Source organism: Somniosus microcephalus, chromosome 5, assembly GCF_052327205.1.
Source record: "Somniosus microcephalus isolate GS21.2 chromosome 5, FLI_Smic_1.0, whole genome shotgun sequence".
In the NCBI taxonomy this organism is placed as follows: Eukaryota; Metazoa; Chordata; class Chondrichthyes; order Squaliformes; family Somniosidae; genus Somniosus; species Somniosus microcephalus.
This window is the reverse complement of record NC_140991.1, coordinates 291,408,554-291,430,277: the sequence shown is the minus strand read 5'-3', so window position 1 is coordinate 291,430,277 and position 21,724 is coordinate 291,408,554. Positions and strand designations below refer to the sequence as shown.

The 21,724-nt window shown below is 45.8% G+C and overlaps 1 protein-coding gene across 8 annotated transcripts in view; it reads right to left on the bottom strand.

Moving 5' to 3' along the window:
- The window catches only part of fhod3b (formin homology 2 domain containing 3b), a 724,225-nt gene that overhangs the window by 356,692 nt on the left and 345,809 nt on the right, over positions 1-21,724 (bottom strand). For all 8 annotated transcript variants that reach the window (XM_085989128.1, XM_085989121.1, XM_085989122.1 and 5 more), the window contains exon 6: positions 8,088-8,193. In XM_085989128.1, coding sequence (XP_085845254.1) covers positions 8,088-8,193 — 106 coding nt within the window. The remainder of the gene's footprint in view (positions 1-8,087; positions 8,194-21,724) is intronic.

Below are 21,724 nucleotides of genomic sequence, written 5' to 3'. Positions count from 1 at the left end.
GCTGAACTGGAGAAAAGCTTGAGGGAACCAGTGTGTACCCTGCCTTTTTCTTCCCTAATGGCAGAATGCTATAGGGTATTGCACCTGGCACAAAAATAAAACAAAGTCTTTAAAGATCGCAGATGAGTTTCATCCAACCGTTTACCATTTTAATTGGCCAAGTGGGACAGTAACAAATGATCTACCACATGTAGCAAGTCTCAGGCTCTACAGCTTCAGTGAATTGCCTGGTTTAAACAGAGTGCCACAAAAGTTTAAAGCACAGGAGGACAACATTTGGACTTTGCTGACACTTTGCTAGAACAATTTAACACTAATCCCCAGTGCCCTGCTCTCTCCCCATAACCCTGTATCAATTTAAAACTAATCCCACTGCCCTGCTCTCTCCCCATAACCCTGTATCAATTTAAAACTAATCCCAATGCCTTATTCTCCCCATAGACCAGTATCAATCCCGAACTAATCCCACTGCCCCGCTCTCTCCTTTCCGTAACAGGGTGCCCAGAACTGCACACAGTACTATAACTGTGGCCTTATGCAAATTCATCATTACTTCCTTATTCTATCCCCTATTTATAAAACCCAAAATTCTACTGGCCTTTTCATAGCTTTATCTACCTGCACTCACTCTTTCAGAAAATTATGTACTTGGACCCCTAGGTATCTCTGTCCATTCACACCCTTCAGCATCTGTTCAATGAGTGTAGACTTCTATTTTTTGTTTTTCTTCCAAAAAGGTATTATCTTAAAGAAAGTCTTGCATTTATATAGCACCTTTCACGACCTCAGGACATCCCAAAGCGCTTTACAGTCAATTAAGTACTTTTGAAGTGCAGTCACTGTTTGTAATGTAGGAATCGCAGAAGACAATTTACACATAGCAAGCTCCCACAAACAGCAATGTGTTGATGATCAGATAATCAATTTTAATGATGTTGGTTGAAGGATAAACATTTGGCCAGGACACCAGGGAGAATTCCCCTGCTTTTCTTTGAATAGTGCCATGGGATCTTTTACATCATCCTGAGAGGGCAGACAGGGCCTCGGTTTAGCGTCTTATCCGAATGACGGCACCTCTGGCAGTGCAGCACTCCCTCAGCACTGCACTGGAGTGTCAGCCTAGCTTTTGTGCTGAAGTCTCTGGAGAAGGGCTTGAACCCAAAACCTTCTGACTCAGAGGCGGAGTGTTACCAACTGAGCCACAGCTGACTCCCGCACTCTCTCGCACTTCTCCCCATTCATTGCATCTGCCACCTGTCTGCTGGTCCCGCTAACCAGTCTGTCTTCCTGAAGCCTTTTACAATCTGTCTTGCTGTTTGATAAACTAACTGCTTTTGTCATCAGCAAATTTTGAGCTGGTATTCACTTTGTCCATGTTACTCTATTTAAAATACACACCTGAAATTTTGTAACAGACTTCCTGTGAGACACCTTAGCCAACACCTTCTGAAACTCCATATATACATCTAATGCATTTCCTTTATCTATCCAATTAGTCTTTTTTTCAAAAAAACACGATTAAATATGTTAAACGTGACTCACCTTTAACAAATCACCTTTAACTGGAAGTTCTAGAAAGCATAGACAGTTTAATTTTTAATGTAGCTATACCTCCCCACACACCAATAACCTGACCCATTTTACAGAAAACAGCATCCAATGCTCACAGTCACACCCATCATTTCAGTTGCCATGGAGGCAGACCAACACTCCTGCTATTTTCACCCACATATCATTTTGCAAAAAAGGTTAAAAAAAAATCTTTTGGCACTTGACGAGTTGAGAAGCTCCGATTTTTGTCAACATGCCTCATGCTGGCCTAAACAACTCCTGCAATCAGTGTTACAGTAACCCTGATCTGGAATGTACACAACAGCAGGTTGGCACACTGGTCCATGGGATCAGAGTGCTTTTAGTGTTCAACGTGCCATCTTTTATCAGATCCTCGATAAAGCTGTACTGATCTGAGGTAATACACTGGCACTGGCAACCAGAACATTCCTGTGCAATATTTTGATTTCCTGCATTCCAGACTTTTTTGTTTGCTGCCATAAAACCATATATTTAATTAAATTAACAGTGTGCATGTTTTAATTTGAAATGTTAAGAGTACTTTTAAATAAAAATTGGAGGGTTTCTCTCCCCTGATTTGGGGGAATCAGTCCACTGTGTAGCTAGTCTGGCCATGATACACCTGCTCTCCATCCCATGACTGTGACTGCCACTGTATCCAGTGTTGTCTGGACAATGGGCCAGCTCATTGGTGAGTGCGATGATGTAGATGCAAACAGCTCCGATAAGGTGTGACTGAAATGGTATTTTCTAAAACTTGTTTTTATTGATCAGATTGTTATTGGCAGATTTGCAATATGGGAGATTCTTTCATCGACAATATCAAAAACTGGTACGGCACGCCTTTAATTCTATTAGCTGGATTAGGTCATAGAGAATTATGCAGTAGGTGCGAAGAATAGGCTTCAAAAACAGCGCTGTTAAAAGGATGTGCTAAGAGGCCCCTGAGCGGTAAGATGAATCAGCGCTGGCTGTCCTCGATAACCCCTGGCATTGCTAAAAGCTCATTAATTTGATCCAAATTATGGATCCTAAGTGTTTGACTAACTGGCTTATTAGTGAGAATGATGGGAACAAAGGAGGCGAAGGCACGAGCTCCACTCATGCAGTTGCACCCTTATTTGAATTTTAAAAGGCACCATCTCATGCACTTTCCTGGATCAGCACAAAGGCACCAGGTGGCTTGCCACAAGGCTGCTACTGTTATAACCAGAATTTGGCAGACTAAGACAAAAGCAAAATATTGCAGATGCTGGAAATCTGAAATAAAAACAGAAAATGATGGAAATACGCAGCCAGTCAGGCAGCATCTGTGGAGACAGTAACAGAGTTAATGGTTCAGGTCGATGACCTGGTTACTGGCTCAAGGCAATCAGAGATCCTATGAGTTCTGACAAAAGGTTTTCTGTTTTTATTGGCAGACTAAGTACTCTACAATAAATAAAAGCTCCATTGCTGAAGTAGCTGTTGAGTAAATGGTTACTGGCCTGTTTAATACAATCTACAGGGACAAATCTAGTGCAATAATGCAAATTAACACTGAGGAATTCAACAGCGTTTCTCGAGTGGAGCATGTCTAATGCGGTCACCCATTGGACCGGCCAAATTGGTCAGAATTCACGTGGCCACTTTGGGGTATCTCAGTCAGCAGATTCTGACTCCTTCCCAACTACCTAGCAACTGAAATAGAAATTACGACAGTGCATGAGTACATAAAACTGAATTAAAAAAATATATTACTCTCACTGCAGATATTATGGTCCCAAGCACAAAATTGTAATCACCATAACAGTACATTTGAAGTTATAATCTATGCTTTATTTGGAAAAAGGTTGGAGACTACTTCAATTATATAATTCTTAGGGACATAAATGTCACATTACAACCAGTGATTGGAAAATAATAGAGGTCACAAATACCTATGTTAATCATCCTGACCAACTCCTACCCAATTCTTACCCATTCAGTAGCCTCCGTCTTCTAACTAATCTTGGACTGACCTTTCTACATAGGCATACTTCAGTAAGAAATGGTTCAATGGCCCGAGTACATACACGGGTGACTCCATGACAGAAATCAATATCCTTTGACACACCATGACCATGTCAGGATTGTGGCATTTTCCCATCACAGATGCTTTGAAATGGTCAGTACTCTACATCAGAATCCAAATTTTCAATTCAATACAATAGGCATCAAGTGGTGTGGGGAGAGAGCGGGAATATGGTATTGAGATAGAGGATCAACCATGATCATACTGAATGGCGGAGCAGGCTCGAAGGGCCGAATGGCCTACTCCTGCTCCTATTTTTCTTCTATGTTTCTACCACAACATTTGGTGCAATGGTCACATGGTCACACAGATACCCACAGGCTGCGGACTTAGTGCCAGCGTGATTACCACTGTAAAGGTACCTTACTGAGTACTGTGTAGGTTTAATGAATTGCTGTTTTAGTTCCATATGGCATGGAAGGCATGGGATAAGGTGGCATGGATACATCAGCTAATGGCTATATATCCACACTGGTGTATGCTTGTACGTACCCAAGACACACACAATCTCGGAGGAAAAATGCTAACAAGTAACCCATTTGTTGGGCTGTGCCGATACTGCTTGGAAATCAGATGCTTGGATGCACAACAGCAGATCTAGGAAAGGTATCCATGGATTTTTCCAATCTCCTTTTGGTAAATCATTTGATCACCATCTTCTTTTCTAATCCCCAACTAATATCACGACCTTGCTCTGACAGAATAGTCACCCTTTTTTTCCCCCTGCTGATTTGATGAACTATAAAGCAGAGGCTCCTTTTCGCTCTGGTTATTCTTCTAAATGCACTTTCCAGTACTCATTAAAAACTTTACAGTAGGAGAATCGTTAACTGGAAGTTCTAAAAAGCATAGACTGTTTAATTTTTAATGTAGCTATTGTTATAAATCTCATCATTCATCAAGAAACTACTCATGAAATAATGCTGGACGGCCAGCTGGTGGCGCCGTCCGAGGAGTATAAATACTCGGGCGTCGGCCCCAGCTTTGCAGGGACATTTTGTAAGACAAGGAACTAGTGAAGTACAACTAGACCTCCATGTTCTGAAATAAGTTGATTAAAGCCTTGCTTTATGCTCAAACCAAGTGCGTAGTGAGTTTTATTGCACCAGCTATATCTCCCCACACACCACACAGGTTGAATAGATTGGGACTCTACTCATTGGAGTTCAGAAGAATGAGAGGCGATCTTATTGAAACATATAAGATTGTGAAGGGGTTGGATTGGGTGGATGCGGGGAGGATGTTCCTGATGATGGGTGAAACTAGAACTAGGGGGCATAGTCTTAGAATAAGGGGCTGCTCTTTCAAAACTGAGATGAGGAGGAACTACTTCACTCAGAGGGTGGTAGGTCCATGGAATATGCTGCCCCAAAAAGCTGTAGAAGCTACATTACATAAATTTAAAACAGAAATAGACAGTTTCCTAGAAGTAAAGGGAATTAAGGGTTACGGGGAGCGGGCAGGAATTTGGACATGAGTCTAGGTTCGGATTGGACATGGCCCTGTGGGTAGCGGAGCGGGCCCAGGGGCCGTGTAGCCTGATCCTGCTCCTATTTCGTGTGTCTAATTCGGTTAGATTCAGGAGATGGTTCTGTGATAGTAGATTGGCGGTTAGGATCAGATCAGCCATGATCTTATTGAATGGCAGAGCAGGCTCGAAGGGCCGATTGGCCTACTCCTGCTCCTATTTCTTATGTTCTTATAACCTGACCCATTTTACAGCAAACACAGCATCCAATGGGCTCACAGCCACACCCATCATTCCAGTTGCCATGGAGGCAGACCAACATTCCTATTTCACCTGCATACCATTTTGCAAAAAATGTAAATAAAAACATCTTTTGGCACTTGACGAGTTGAGAAGCTCCGATTTTGTCAACATGCCTCATGCTGGCCTAAACAACTCCTGCAATCAGTGTTACAGTAACCCTGATCTGGAATGTACACAACAGCAGGTTGGCACACTGGTCCATGGGATCAGAGTGCTTTTAGTGTTCAACGTGCCATCTTTTATCAGATCCTCGATAAAGCTGTACTGATCTGAGGTAATACACTGGCACTGGCAACTAGAACATTCCTGTGCAATATTTTGATTTCCTGCATTCCAGACTTTTTTGTTTGCTGTCATAAAACCATATATTTAATTAAATTAACAGTGTGCATGTTTTAATTTGAAATGTTAAGAGTACTTTTAAATAAAAATTGGAGGGTTTCTTTCCCCTGATTTGGGGGAATCAGTCCACTGTGTAGCTAGTCTGGCCATGATACACCTGCTCTCCATCCCATGACTGTGACTGCCACTGTATCCAGCGTTGTCTGGACAATGGGCCAGCTCATTGGTGAGTGCGATGATGTAGATGCAAAAGCTCCGATAAGGTGTGACGGAAATGGTATTTCTTAAAACTTGTTTTTATTGATCAGACTGTTATTGGCAGATTTGCAATGTTAGAGATTCTTTCATCGACAATATCAAAAACTGGTACGGCACTCCTTTAATTCTATTAGCTGGATTAGGTCATAGAGAATTATGCAGTAGGTACAAAGAATAGGCTTCAAAAACAGCGCTGTTAAAAGGATGTGCTAAGAGGCTCCTGAGCGGTAGGACATGGCGCATGCCCAATATTTCCACACACTGAGTCTCTAGATCACACGATTCGGTTAGGGAAGAGAATCAAGTCATGGCCTTCAGCTCACCCCCTCAAGGAGGGAAGATTGGAAGTCACACATCTGTGAGTGGACAGTGAAGATGTGTGATACAGAAAGATTTCGAAGGACAAAAAATAACTTGCCAAGAAATGGTACTGGCCTCATGGGCCAATGGAATGGATACACTGCAAGAGGATACAATTGGTGCTATGAAATGCCAACTGGTTTTCTGCCCTTAATACTGCTGAAAAAAATCCTTTTATATCGTTTCTTATTACAGTGTGCAAGTGCTTCATAAAATCAATTGCAAGCAGCTTATTGTATGTGGGGGAGAGGTGAGAGGATTGGAGAGGAGGGGAGGGTCCGTCAGTCAGTCACCCGCTTCTGGCTTTGAAACCCGTTAAACAGTCTACTGGAACTGTGTAGAATTCGCTCAATAGGCAGCACAGCTATTCAACAATTTTGATCGCACATATCGAAGGAGAGGGAAACACTTTATATAAAAGCATTTCCTATCGCAGCAATGTTCCCAAAGAACTGCAGACTCCATAAATTAATACAAAATCTCGAGCAGCTAGTTTAAAAGAGCCGTTCAATGTTGTAGTTCTGCTGATGCTCAGCAATGACCCAAACTTCGCTCCCGTAGTTCAGGATAGCATCGGAATCGCTAGACGTTCTCCCTCGCAACTCTCTGACAGATCTGAGCCTTCAGGAGGAAAGAAAGACTCCGGACAAACACAATGCTTTTCCAGCCACTGGGCTGATAAAACAAACAATAACCAGAGGCATCAGAGACCAAATACAAATGAAGAGTTCTGGAGCAAGGATAAATCACACAATTGGCAGCACAATATAGATCTTTTGGTAGTTTAAAAAAAAAAGTGGCCCATTGGGTCCATCAGAAAAGAAAACACAAACCATATTTTTCTAAACTCATCACTCATTTTAACAAGGCCTGTAAGAGCTCATTACTTCCATGCTCTGTTACTGTTTGTGTCTATATGTGTGAGGGAGAGGGAGAGTGAAGCAGAAAGAGGTAGAGAGAGAGAGCGGGAGGAAGAAAGTGAGAGAGAGGGCAAGAGCGCAGGAAAGAGAGAGAGAGAGAGTGAGAGCTGTATGTGAGAACATCAGCTAAAAGTGTCTGTAATGTCAAAGATTATTGCGCTTCTGCTTTAGAAAAACTCACAGCACAAAGTTGTAAATGTCCATCACTGCACGATACAGCTCTCCTTTGTGTCACCAGAACTTCATACAGAACTGCATGTAGCCACAGGAGATTCAACACAAGACAGATGTAGGACAGCTCAATGTGGGGCATTGCTGCTCATTTCATTACTGTGCCATGTGTAGTTTAATCCACAGCAGGACACAGGTCTGATGATCGAACATTCATAACAGTTCCAAAGATCAATACTGAAATCATTTTATGGAATATTTTCACACTATTACAGCAGCAAGATAGACTCCCTGTCAGAACAGGATTGGGAGTGGGGGGGGAGAATTGTTCTGTGGTAAGGTCATTACAGCGTGATGTCAGCAGATGCTTAAGTGTTCTTTTTTACAAGGCCTCTATGGAGGTAGCCAGGGCAAAATTAGCAAAGCCTCCATATGTTAGGCTGGCTACAGGGAGATTACCCTATTTAACAGAACATCAACTCCAACCACAAAGGCCTCATGCCAAAACTAGGCCAGACTGTGTCAGCTGAAGCCACCAGACAACAAGGTCTGCACAAGCTCTGGCGCAAAGTGAGTGAAAAGAAATAAACCATACGTTTCCTTTTGAAAGCACAGAGACAGCGGGGAATGCATTGCTTACCTCTCAGGATGTAATTCTGGTAGTTCTGGTCTGCTTCTGCTCCTACTTTTATCAAACATGTCAGACCCTCAGCAACGACAAACTCATGAACCAAATCCTTGTCGTCCTAATGGGATTAAAGCACAGCGCTGAGGTTAACGTGGCAGGAAAATACTTATTTATTGTGTTGTACACACATGAACAGAAATAGTTGTATTTTCTACTTTGTATGCAGAGTTATGAAACCATTAGAAGTAACAGCATCAAAACTCAGGACACATCTGAAAAAGGAGAACTCTCTCTATATTGTCATAACAATTTGCTTCAGTCCCACCCTCCGAAGAGCGGCCTATAGTGTGAAAAGTTCTACCTTCCGGTATATTTATTCTTGGGGTCTCTGTAGCTAACTTCAATAGTTAATGCCAAATTACGGATAGCATTGTGCTATGGACTCAGCCCTTCTAAAAATTGCGTTGCGAGTGTCCAATCTCATTTTACAAAGGACCCTTACAGTTAGCAAAAAGGAGACTTTTTACCCCATTCTACTGGGCTGGATTCAAATCCTGGTCCTCGGGTTCAAAATTGTGTGCGGTAATTCACTGCATCATTCAATCCCCAAATGTGAACATCTTTGACAAAATACAAATACATTCGTGCACTAAAACTGAGTCTCATTTTCCCCTCTCTTTATTTCTGTCCTTCATTCCCACCTTTTCTCTGATGTCCCATGTGCCACAATTTCTCCTCCTCCACCCAATTGGAGTCTCAGAGATGCCACTCTTGTCAAAACTACAGGGATGGAACAGCATCAATTTAAAGCGTCACATATTTATTTTCATACACCATCCAGAGTCTGGGGCACCCTCCAATGTTGAGCCCTGATTAAAACGTACCACGCTGAATAACTATAATCGCTCTACAGTCTACGTAAAACTCGAAACACATTTCTGTTCTTGAAAGAAAAAAAACCCGATCCCTTCATTCCTCATTGTACAATCTGAACTTCTCTTAAAAATAAAATGAGAGAAAGTAGCTTGCCAGTACTGACTTCATGACAGAGGGGGGTTAGAGAATATTGAGCCATTACAATCAACAAAGGATCATCAGCACCACAGAGCACCAGGGTGAAAACAAGGCAGGTTTTCTAATCGTATGGAATATAATGCCCAAGGTCGATCATCCCAACCCTAGATTCTACTGGTGCTTTTTAATCTGCCCAGTGCACAAGTTATTTCTTGTATACAGTACAGCTTTCATTTTAAGTCAGCTTTAATTTGATTTTGGTCCATTTTACACCACAGCAGTGCCAGCACTAACTTTATATTAATCATGAATATTCTGCAATCAGTAACATGCAACTCCACTGCCATATACGTTCAATCATAAGTTTTGATCTTGAAGTTTTAAAATGAACAGAATATTAATGGATTTCCTAGCGATACCTTGGCCCATTTAGGAACTGTATGTGGATTACGAATAAACAGCAACTGAACCTCAAAACCATTGAGTGGACCTTGGGCATTATATCCCGTATGAGAAGAAAAGCTCAAATCTAGCTACAAATCAGGGCCTAGAAATTGGGTTGGGGCGCCAAAGTGGCGCAAAAGTCGCCTGAGCGCAGGATTTAGCGCAGCGATCGGAGTGATACCGATCGCCAGAAATTCAGTTTCATTGCCCCTCGAGGGAGACGGGGCGAGGCTCGAGGCGCTCCACGTCCCTCTTAGGGTGCTGAAACTGATTATCGCAGCGCAATGTGCCGCAGCGCCACATGCTGCGGCACGGCACGCTGCGGTACTGCAGGCCTTCCTCCCACTGTTAAGGGGGAGGTGCCTGCAACAGCGTGATCTCTGATCGCGAGTGCCGGCAAATGAGCCCGGCACCAAGGAGAAGTGCCGGGCTCTCGGGAAACAGCCGGCAATGCCGCGGAGGGGGGGGGGTTACGAGGCCGGGGACGGAGGTGCTGGCAGGCGGCTGCCGAAAAAGCGGCCGCCCCGCACCTCCACCTTAACTTGCGCCGCTGCCGGCACAGTAAGGCCCCGTGAACCGGGCGCGGGTAGCGAGCGGCGCAACTGCGGCGTTCGCTACCAAATATCGTGAACGGGGCACGAATGGGGCGCTGCGCACACCGATGACGTCATCGGTGGCGGCGCAGCGCAAATGCCTAACGCCACCATTAGCGCCCCTACTGAATATTGCCGGAGACGCAGCCAGTGGCGCTACAGCCACTGACTTTAGGCGCTACTCACCCAATTTCTCCCCCATGATATTTTTGAGAGAGAATTGAAAATCCTATTTTCTCTTCAGTTCGCCTGGTTTCCCTGGCCCTTGCATCACCCATGTCTGTGACACCAGGTAAATCGGCAACTGACATACCCCCAGCCGTGTACCACTGCTGCCCTGAGCTAGCTGGATGCATCAGCCTAGAGGCAAACTTAATGTGGTTTCCCTCCCCCTCTCATATCAAGACATTTGCCCCTCTCAACTGTACAAAGACCACAGGCTAGGAACAGGGCATATTTATGACTTATACACTGGATTTTATCGTATTTACAAAGTACACTTGCCAACATTTTGAAATAACCTTTTAGTTAACACATGTTCCACAGTTATCTCTTAGAAATCCAGAGTTGCTATTTTTTTGGAACTTCTTTTAGTGGCCCCTTTGATGTGGCAAAGTTATTCCTTCCCGTTTCCTTCAGTGGGGTCCTTCATTGACCACCCCCAGCACCTGTCCACATTACTCCAGCCACTAGGAGGGGCACACGAGACCCATGGACTAAATAACGCTTCGGGCGATTTGCCTTCCAATCCGGACTGTATACATTTGCCTTTGGTCACAGCAATGCTTCGGAGATTGGGAACTCTGCGATGTGGAGAAATCGCATGCCTGAATCTGCGTCACATCATCAGAAGGTGCTGGGCAGAAGGAAAACACTACAGCATTGGACCACTGCAAGTGACACTAATGAGCAGAGCCGCAAGGTCTAGCTAAATGCAGTTTTACTGACAATATTTACACAACTCTGTGTTAAATATTTAATTCTTTGGTGTCAAGTTGAACAGAATTACAGTCCTTGACACTAAATATTATAGTTCATTTACTGACAATGAACTGTTGTTCACAATCCCATCTCACCTCATATTAATCACTATTTTCAGTTTATCAGGTAAGTACTCAAACAGATCCAGGCAAATATTTGATTAGTTAATGGAAGATAAAGCAGCACTGGAAACAACCAGTTAGAACGTTCAAGGATAGGCACATCTAGAAAGACGCAGTTTTCTTCAATTTGCTTTTGAGCACACTTTCAATAAAGGAGAACATTTTTTTGCAAGGGTTATGATCTACGATCCACTCAGGCCATTGCATTACAAATCATCTGACGAAGTGACATGTGCCGATTTCACCAGCTGAGGTGCTTTCATCAATACAGGTAGACTATCCTTTATCCGAAAACCTCGGGACCAGCCGTGTTTCGGTTTTAGGAAAATTTCGGAAGGTGCGCGAAAACACTTCGGTTTTCAGAGGTAATTCGGTTTTCGGGAGTGCGGATAAAGGATACACTATCCCTTATCCGAAAGGGGGTTCGGGGGTGGGGGTCGGCGGAGGTCGTGGTCGTGCGCATTTCGGTTTTCAGAAGTCATGCTTTGCTCCACTTTCGACTTTGAGGTTTTCTGGTTTCGGATGTGCGGATAAAGGCTGGTACACTTACGCTGAGCGATTTCGGTTTTCAGAAGTGCGGAAAAATGCTACACTATCCCTTATCCGGCTAGGCCTGTAAGTCGTGCGCCACTCTGGTCATGTTGTGCGCACGACTTACGCTGACCGGAAAAAACCTTCGGTTTTTAGAGGGTTTTGGTTTTCGGAAGTCCGGATAAAGGGTAGTCTACCTGTAGTTGGATGCATTTAGACGAAGCCTGGTAGCTGCTACATGTTTTGCCTCCCAGACAGAACCCCAGTAACACTGAAACTTCAGTCTTCCTGCTCTGGAGAGCTCTGCACACGCTTGCTCACACTTTAATTGCTCCCAGCGGATAACATTTCAAATGTTTAGGCAGCATCGGCCTTGTCTAAACATTTAAATTAATTGCAGGGAGCTTCAAAGTGTCCAGGGAGTCCAAGGGAAGACTGCGCTGAGGTTATGCGAAGGCAGTGTCAAACACGAGCACTGCAACACTAGCTCACCACTTCTCTGGAATCTAGTCCCACTTCAGATTACACTACCTTTAGAGTTGATAAAGAATGGAAACTGCATTAGACTCGAGCCAAAGTTGTGCAAAATGTATTTTAAATATTAAATTCTCGGGATGTGGCCGTCGTTGGCCATCCCTAGTTGCCAGCGAGAAGGTGGTGGTGGGCCTTCTTGAACTGCTCAACCTCACCACCACCTCTCTCAACCCCTCCACGGTCTCTAATTTGTGTCTCTGCTCGTCAGACATCCAGTACTGGATGAGCAGAAATTTCTTCCAGCTAAATATTGGGAAGACCAAAGCCATTGTCTTCGGTACCCGCCACAAACTCCGTTCCCCTAGCTAGACAGTATCCCTCTCCCTGGCAACTGTCTGAGGCTGAACCAGACCGATTGCAACCTTGGTGTCCTATTTGACCCCAAGATGAGCTTCAGAGAACATATCCACTCCATCACCAACACCACCTACTTCCACCTCCATAACATCGCCCAACTCCGCCCCTGCCTCAGCTCATCTGCTGCCGAAACTCTCATCCATGCCTTAGTTATCTCTAGACTCGACTATTTTAACGCTCTCCTGGCCAGCCTCCCACAATGCACCCTTCATAAACTTGAGATCATCCCAAACTCTGCTGCCCGTATCCGAACTCGCACCAAGTCCCGTTCACCCATTACCCCTGTGCTCACTGACCTACATTGGCTCCCAGTCCGGCAACGCCTCAATTTTAAAATTCTCATTCTTGTTTTCAAATCCCTCCATGGCCTCCCCCCTCCCTATGGCTGTAACCTCCACCAGCCTTCAAGATCTCCGAACTCCAATTTTGGCCTCTTGTGCAACCCCGATTTTAATCGCTCCACCATTGGCGGCCGTTCTTCCAGCTGCCTCGGCCCTAAGCTCTGGAATTCTCTCCCTAAACCTCTTTGTTCAGGCTTCAGGTCATCTGTCCTAATATCTCATGTGGCTGAGTGTCAAATTTTCTTTTTGATGTTTTGCTACGTTAAAGGCGCTATATAAAGGCGCTATATAAATACAAGTTGTTGTTGCTGCAATCAGTGCGGTGCATCTTTATTTACAAAATCAAGAGAAACAAAAGGATGCTTAAAAAAGGGAAAACTTTCAATTCAATTCTGAACTTCTTCCACCAGACAGGAGGCGTTCAAAGTTTTTGGAGCCACGGAGTAGTCTGCTGCAGACCTGGCTCGTTGGGCATCACAAATGGAAATTGCCCACTTGGATGACAGCTAGGTGGTCATAGGACCATCTTCACCAGCTCTCATCATGTTGAACAGGCATCTTTCTCGGTCCTGGATACTAATCATAGAACTCCCTCTAATGTAATTAAAGACTTCAGTATCAGTTGGAGCTCAATCCAGTGCTCGCCAATCCCCACTTAACATAGGGGCAGGTATCTGAAGATGATTTCACCTCAAATGTCATCCTGGGACTCCATGGGGTTACTTCATGGCTCCAAAGAAATCAGAATTTCCACCTTTTTTGTAAAAAAAGTTCATAAGGATGCTCTTCAGATTGAAGTTCACCCTCACCAATTACTTCTCTCAACGATTTTTGTTTCTGTATTATTGTTCTAAAATAGAGGCAACATGATTCCTCTGAAATTGAGGAGAAACTAGAAATGATCTTCTTCTTAGGCAGTCCCTCGGAACTGAGGATGACTTGCTTCCACATTAAAAATGAGTTCGCAGGTGACTGCTGAGTCCAATGCGGGACCTAGTCTCCGTCACAGGTGGGGTAGACGGTGGTTGAAGGGACGGGTGGGTGGGGTGCTTGGGTTGACGTGCGCTCCTTGCGCTGCCTGCGCTTGGCTTCCGTTTGCTCCCGGTGAAGAGACTCGAGGTGTTCGGCACCTTCCCGGATGCTTCTCCTCCACTTTGTGTGGTCTTGGGCCAGGGATTCCCAGGTGCCAATGGGGATGTTACACTTTTTCAAGGAGGCTTTGAGGGCGTCCTTGAAGCGTTTCCTCCGCCCACCTGGAGCTCTCTTGCCGTGCCGGAGCTCCGAGTAGAGCACTTGTTTTGGGAGTCTCGTATCGGGCATGTGGACAATGTGATCCGTCCATCGGAGCTGATTGAGCGTGGTCAAAGCTTCGATGCTGGGGATGTTCGCCTGAACAAGAACACTGACGTTGGTGCGCCTATCCTGCCAATGGATTTGCAGGATCTTGTGGCGGCAGCGTTGGTGGTACCTCTCCAGTGCTTTGAGGTGCCTACTGTACATGGTCCATGTCTCTGAGGCATACAGCAGTGCAGGTATCACTGCTGCTTTGTAGACCATGAGCTTAGTGCCGGGTTTGAGGTCCTGGTCTTCAAACACTCTCTTCCTCAGGCGACCAAAGGCTGCACTGGCACACTGAAGGCGGTGTTGGGTCGACGTCTGCCCTTGTAGACAGTAGGCTCCAGAGGTATGGGAAGTGGTCCATGTTGTCCAAGGCCTTGTCGTGGATTTTGAGAATCGGGGGGGGGGGCAGTAGTGTGTGGCGGGGGCAAGTTGGTAGAGGACTTTTGCCTTACGGATGTTTAGTGTAAGGCCTATGCTCTCATACGCTTCGGTGAAGGTGTTGACGATGGTTTGGAGTTCGACCTCCGAGTGAGCGCAGACGCAAGCTTCGTCTGCATACTGTAATTCGACGACAGAGGATGGGACGACCTTGGATCTGGACTGGAGGCAACGGAGGTTGAACAGTTTCCCGTTTGTTCTGTAAATTAGCTCCACTCCAGCGGGGAGCTTACTGAGGGTGAGATGGAGCATTGCAGCAAGGAAGAGCGAGAAGAGCGTTGGTGCGATGACACAGCCTTGCTTGACCCCAGTTCATACGTGAATTGGGTCTGTGGTGGAACCGTTGGTCAGGATCATGGCTTGCATGTCGTCGTGAAGCAGGTGGAGGGTAGTGACAAACTTTTGAGGGCAGCCGAATTTGAGGAGGACACTCCATAATCCCTCACGGTTGACAGTGTTGAAGGCCTTTGTGAGATCAAGGAAGGCCATGTACAGCGGTTGGCGCTGTTCCCTGCATTTCTCTTGTAATTGACATGCGGTGAAATTTAGGAGAAACTAGAAATGATCACTTATTTATGGAGGCAGTTATTTGGATTGAAAAGTCCATCACAATACTGTGGGAACTGTTTGATGTGTCCCTAAGGTGATAGGTTGAAACCTCGATTAACGAGGGGGCTACGCAATGGGAAATGGAAATTGGCAGATAGTGCTGTCAACTTACACTTAAGGGACGATTTTAACCCTGTCCTGGAAATTCAGTGGCTGGGTAGTTAAAATGGATACTGCAACCTACCCTCTCCAATCCCACTGCCCTCTCCGGGTTGCAGAGGGTTGGACGGTTTGCTGTCTACTTTGGCCTCCGCCCGTATGATTCCCGCTGAGAGTTAAAATCGGTCCTTTAATCTGATACATTAAGCTTTTAAGCATCTGACTGGTCTATTTCGATTAATCAAACTCTGATAAGTCCATTTTCCATTTTTAGAATGAGCCTCGATATTATGGATGAATGCTTGACATGTAAAATAAATGGTCTAATGCTGTAGTTATAACAAAGGAGGCGTTTGACTGCTAACATTGTAAACAGTCATTTCTAGGATTTATTCTGGGAAGAAAGGCTGGTATCTGGCTCCTGCTGGTCTAACTGCCTCAAAGCCCCACTTCCTGCTGGTCTCATGGACTCTCAGCCACACCTCCGCTGGTCTCTTCTCTTGGACTCACAGGCCCATCTCCTGCTGGTCTTATGGACTCTCAGCCTCAGCTCCTGCTGGTCTCATGGACTCACAGGCCCAGCTCCTGCTGGTCTCGGACTCACAGGCCCAGCTCCTGCTGGTCTCATGGACTCACAGCCCCAACTCCTGCTGGTCTCATGGACTCTCAGGTCCAGCTCCTGCTGGTCTCATGGACTCACAGGTCCAGCTCCTGCTGGTCTCACGGACTCACAGGTCCAGCTCCTGCTGGTCTCATGGACTCTCAGGCCCAGCTCCTGCTGGTCTCATGGACTCTCAGGCCCAGCTCCTGCTGGTCTCATGGACTCACAGGCCCAGCTCCTGCTGGTCTCATGGATGCACAGGCCCAGCTCCTGCTGGTCTCCTGGACTGTCAGAGCTGCATGGATAGTGAATTCTATGAGATACCTAAGATCCAAATAACAACTATTTATTCTGCTGGATAAGGAATGCATAGTTTATGAAAGTCATTTAAAAACACTATTTTAGATAGTTTCTGCAAAACAAAGTCCAAACGAACATGAAAAGTCGTACAGATTATTAAGTTTCACTGTACTTTAACCACACATCACAATTAAGGCTGTCAAGGTTAAATTCAGAATGCAAGAATACCCGGGCAACTGGCAATTTCAGTTTAGTCCGTCTCCTCTTGGATACCTGGCCCTGGATATGTGACCTCTGTCTAGCAGGTCACCTGCAGGAGATCCTCACTGGGGCTCAGTCACATTCTTCCCCACACCTATTTTCACAGATGCTTGGCTCTATAATCTTTGGCTGTTGTAGGCACCTGCTTCAGCCCTCAGACATCTCCCCCCCTGCAGTTGCTTTCCAGAATTCCAGATGGCGATACAGCCCTTCATTTCAGCCCGTCTGTCACAGGGAATCGAGACAGTTGGAACCAGGTTTATGTTGCCAGACAGCAAACCGCAAGTTTCGACATAAAACTTGAAGGACCTCCCATCAGATCCAATAAACGTCTCCTGCCCGATATTTAAATCGCAACAGGTTACTAACCAATGTGAGCTTCCAAAGTAATAAACACTTCAATAATCATGGCTGAATATATCTTAATACAGGAAACTCTCGATTTACCGGCACCTAAATTAACCGGAAATCTCTGTTACCTGAACCTACTCCTGAATTTTGCCAGTTAAGTTTTACTTCATATTAGTGGCCGTTCCTGGATCTGTGGCTGTGTAACAGGGACACTTGGATCTGGTGGTCAGAGTTCCTGCACCTGTTGCTAAGCAACAGGGACTTGGATCTTGCGGTCGGAGTTCCTGCACCTGTTGCTAAGCAACAGGGAAGCTTGGATCTGTTGCTGTGTACAGAGCTCTGTACCTTTTAAAAACTATACCTCTCTGTAATCCGGACTTTTTGATAAACCGGCACCACGCCGGTCCCGTTGGTGCCGGATAAAAAAAAGAGTTTTCTGTACTGGTATCAGAGCTAAAAAAATGTTTTAAAAGCCACCTTTTGGCTAGGAGAGTGGTGAAAGCTACAACCAGCCTTACCATGGCTGGCTTGCGGGGGGTGGCGGGGGAAATTACCCAGGGTCCCGGTGTCTCCCAATTCCAATCCAGCAATCTTCACTGGAGTTGACTGACATCCAATGTTGAGCTTACACAAAGAATTGGGCAGGTTCCATAGTCCAGCTAGCACCCATGGAGAGAAAGAGAGAGGCACAACTGGCAAGAACAAGGGGGAAGAAAAATGTTCACTGTACAGGGGCTTCCTACACAGTTTGTCCGTAAACTGCTCCGCTCCTCACCTGAAAGGACTAACTCCCTGTTTGGGTACAGTTCCATAGGCCCCTACTACCCTCTGGTACCTAGTCTTAGTGGACGTTATCTGTGTGTGAGCCTTGATAGCGAGTGTCAGCAGGCTGTCATACAGATTTGTACCCAAGTTATGTGCAGCTGTGCGCTGTGGACTCTTATCCAGTAGGAACTGGAGCAAGACCGAGGAAATTCATTTCACGGAGGACCACCACAGCCAGCAGACCCAGGAGTCTTTCATTCCATCACCGTAGGGTGTATTCAAATCCATATCCTCTGCACGCCAGAAACTGCTTCATTCATCGCACAGTTTGACTGGTTAGAGTGTCCATACTCCAGAGCCACATTGCATCCCAGGTGCATTGCAGCCTTACAATGAGTGTTCACTTGGAGGGAAATGAGGGGAAAATTTCCCTATGATTCTTCTCCCAGGTTGCTCGCAGGAGTGTCCAGGAGATTCATTTTTAATTCGAGACCCCAGGACAATCCAGGAGGGCTGGCATCCCCAGCAAGGTCACAAGGTTCAATGCCCGCTCTGTGCCGAGTTACCCAACCACAATTGGGACAGTGCAGGCGGTCTCCATATCTCTGGGTCAGGGAGAGGAAAATCAGCCAGGATCCTTGCTCTGGATGCTATCCAGAGGCCCTGTCTTACTACACATGTTGGGTGGAGATAAAATTGGGCTTTGCCGTGGTGGCCTCCAGCACCCAAGTTTGTACTAACAGGAATATCACTTCAACAGGCTGTTGAAATGGCTACTGGGGGAAATTGATACGTCACCGGTACTGCCAGGGCTAGTTCTGAGGTTGGGGTTAAAGCTTTAATCTACATATCATCATACTGTACTGCATAAGGCTAAAGGCAAAGGGAAACAAAGGTGTTTAATTCCTCAACACTGAGCAAGGAATTTACCAAACTGGAGCTCGAGAGAGTGGGATTGAGAGAACTGAAGGCTCTGCCACCAGTGATGGGTTGCGGTGGGAGGAAGGGGGAAAATAGAAGCTCAGAAAGTCAGTCAGAGGAACACAGAGCATTCTGGAGGAGATTGGGCTGAAGGAGATTGCAGTGAGGGGGGCCAGCCCATGAAGGATGGAGGACATGGATTTTGAACTGAATGTATTGGGGGATGGGGAGCCAGAGTATGTCAGAAAGAACAGCAGTAATAGGAGAGCAGGTTTTAGCAGGGGACAGAATACATGCGGCAGAGTTTGAGATGAGTTGGAGTTTATAGAGCGTGGCGTATGGGACGCAAGGACAGCACTGGAGTAGTTGAGGAGGTACCAAAAGCATTGAAGAGAGATTCGGTTCAATGGGACTGAGGCAATTGACTGGTAGCAATCTTCCACGACACGAGTCTAATTTTCATCTGTGGTGAACAGGTTAGCACAGGTCTCCCTAGACAGAGAAAGATGCACACCCCCAATGATGGTAAAACCTGTTAATTCAAGTCCTCCGACCCACTGGAAACACCTCTGGGAAGTCTCGAACCCAAGTAACACTAGCATGGGCTGCACCATAAATCATGAGAAGCAGTGGGCTCCTCTTGACATGCCCAGCCCACCACAACTACCGCACCCAATCCAAGAGGGCAATTTACCAACTCCTTACTATTTACCCAAATTCCACCAAGCACTGTTCAGCCTCGCACCTCAACACTCATCCTGCAGCCAGCTTCGAAAAGTCAAGCACTATCCCTACTACATGTAGATATTGCACATGTTTCTTAGACACCTACACATACCAGAGAGCACAATCCAGCTTCAACCAAAACAGGACATCCTCATGCACAAGCTTTGGACAATCTAAAGAAACAAATATCTCTACACTTGTGAACAAGATGGGCCCAAATGATTAAAACAATACCTGTGTGTGCACCAGTCATTCAATCCCAAATCATAGGCGTAAGCAGTTGGTATAATTATTTGGTTTGCAATTCAGCAGCTTGTAGCACCCCACAGTTTACATTCAACTTTAAGATAATTAGGCGGGAGGTGGAAAGTCTGACAACGTGCGAGGAGTGGGTGCCAACTGGAGTCAGTGGGTTTTTGGCATCCAGCAATGAAATAAAGGGATCCAGGTGAGCTATTCGCCACTCCCCGCTCAGCCCCGCTGCTTCTGGAATTTTCCACTGGAAGGGGTGTTGGGGACATGCCTTAAGAATATTGATGAGAAATCGCATTTACACACTAGTGGTAATAATTGAAACGTTGAACAACCCATAGTTTGTACTTCAACACTGGGTGCAAGGATGCATGCGACTCTCTGACATCCAGAGATGAAGGGGGGCTTTTTTAATTTTAAACCCTCTGAAGGGGAGGAAAATTGATTCATTTAACTGCCCCGCCCACAAATTAGAAATATATATATTTTTAAACACCCCTCCCACATGCTCTGCCCCCCTGCTGCTGTCAAAAGCCAGGCTTCCGAGCACAGTCGCGGCCTCTCACTGCGCCCCCTCCAGGGGAAGGAGTCGGGGGAGGTTCCCCCGTGGTGGCTGTGAAGTGTCCCACTCCACCAACGCAGCGGCAGTGATCCGCAAATTGGAAAATCCCGGCCTGCATGTCAGGCGAAAGTGTTGCGAGACAGGAGGAAAATTGATCTTAAATGCTGGTGATTTTCAAATGAATGTGTAAGTTTCTGCTGCTTCCACAGTCCTCGCTGATGTACGCTGACCGACGGTTCCCCCAGTGCCTCAAATTAAATCCCATCATGGTTTTGCCCCTTCCCATCTCTGTAACCACCGCCGCCCTACAGCCCCTACCACCCCCACTCCCCACCCCCAAAGTCTCCATTCCTGACTCCAGCCTCTTGTGCATCACCATCCGTGGGAACGGTAGCATAGTGGTTATGTTACTGGACTAGTAATCCAGAGGCCTGGTCTAGTGATCCCGAGACACGAGTTCAAATCCCACCACGACAGCTGGGGAATTTAAATTCAATTAAATAAATCTGGATAAAGCTAGCATCAGTAATGGTGACAATGAAACTACCGGATTGTTGTAAAAGCCCATCTGGTTCACTAATGTCCCGTAGGGAAGGAAATCTGCCGTCCTCACCTGGTCTGGCCTGTGTGTGACTCCAGACTCGCAACAATGTGGTTGACGCTTAACTGCCCTCTGAAATGGCCTAGCAAGCAACACTCTTATACCAAACCGCTACAACAAAGTCACTTTGGGAGTACCTTCACCGCACGGACTGCAGCGGTTCAAGGCGGCGGCTCACCACCACCTTCTCAAGGGTAATTAGGGATGGGCAATCAATGCAGGCCTTGCCAGCGATGCCCACATCCAATGAATAAAAAAAAAATCCCCCTCGCTTCGCTCTACCACTGGCGGCCGTGCCTTCAGCCGATAAGGCACCACACAAGGATTCCCACCACACAAGGATTCCCACCATAAGCCCCTCCTCCAAAATCAACCTTAAAACCCCCTACATTGACCAAGTTTCTGATCACCCTCTCCTTTGATTCAGTGTTTGTTTTCCTTACACATGTGAAGCACCACCTGACACTGCTCTACAGTAACTGTGGTACACAAATGCAAGGTGTTGTGCATTAATATTGCTCGAATCCGCACTGAATGAGTTATATGAAGATTATGAGAAAAAGCAAGACACCAGGGCGTTGCTCCTGCCTTGCACCTTCCCAAAACTGCTCCTCAGGAGCATTATTATAAAGCTTCTGGTAGCAACTCCATGTGAAACATGTTTGTGTCACACAAATCACTGATAGAAATAGATAATCTCGGTTAATAATTTCGATTGTGTTCAACAAAAGGAACAGATGCCTTATCTCAATCACAGCTTTGACTTATCTTTCGTTCGACTCTTGGCCCAACAGGCCCAGACAGAGTGTCCTGTGCTCCGAGGGAACTGATGTAAAATATGTCTTTCCATGCGAGGCATTGGAACAAAAATAAGCAGTTATCTTCAAAGTCAATGAATTCCTCAA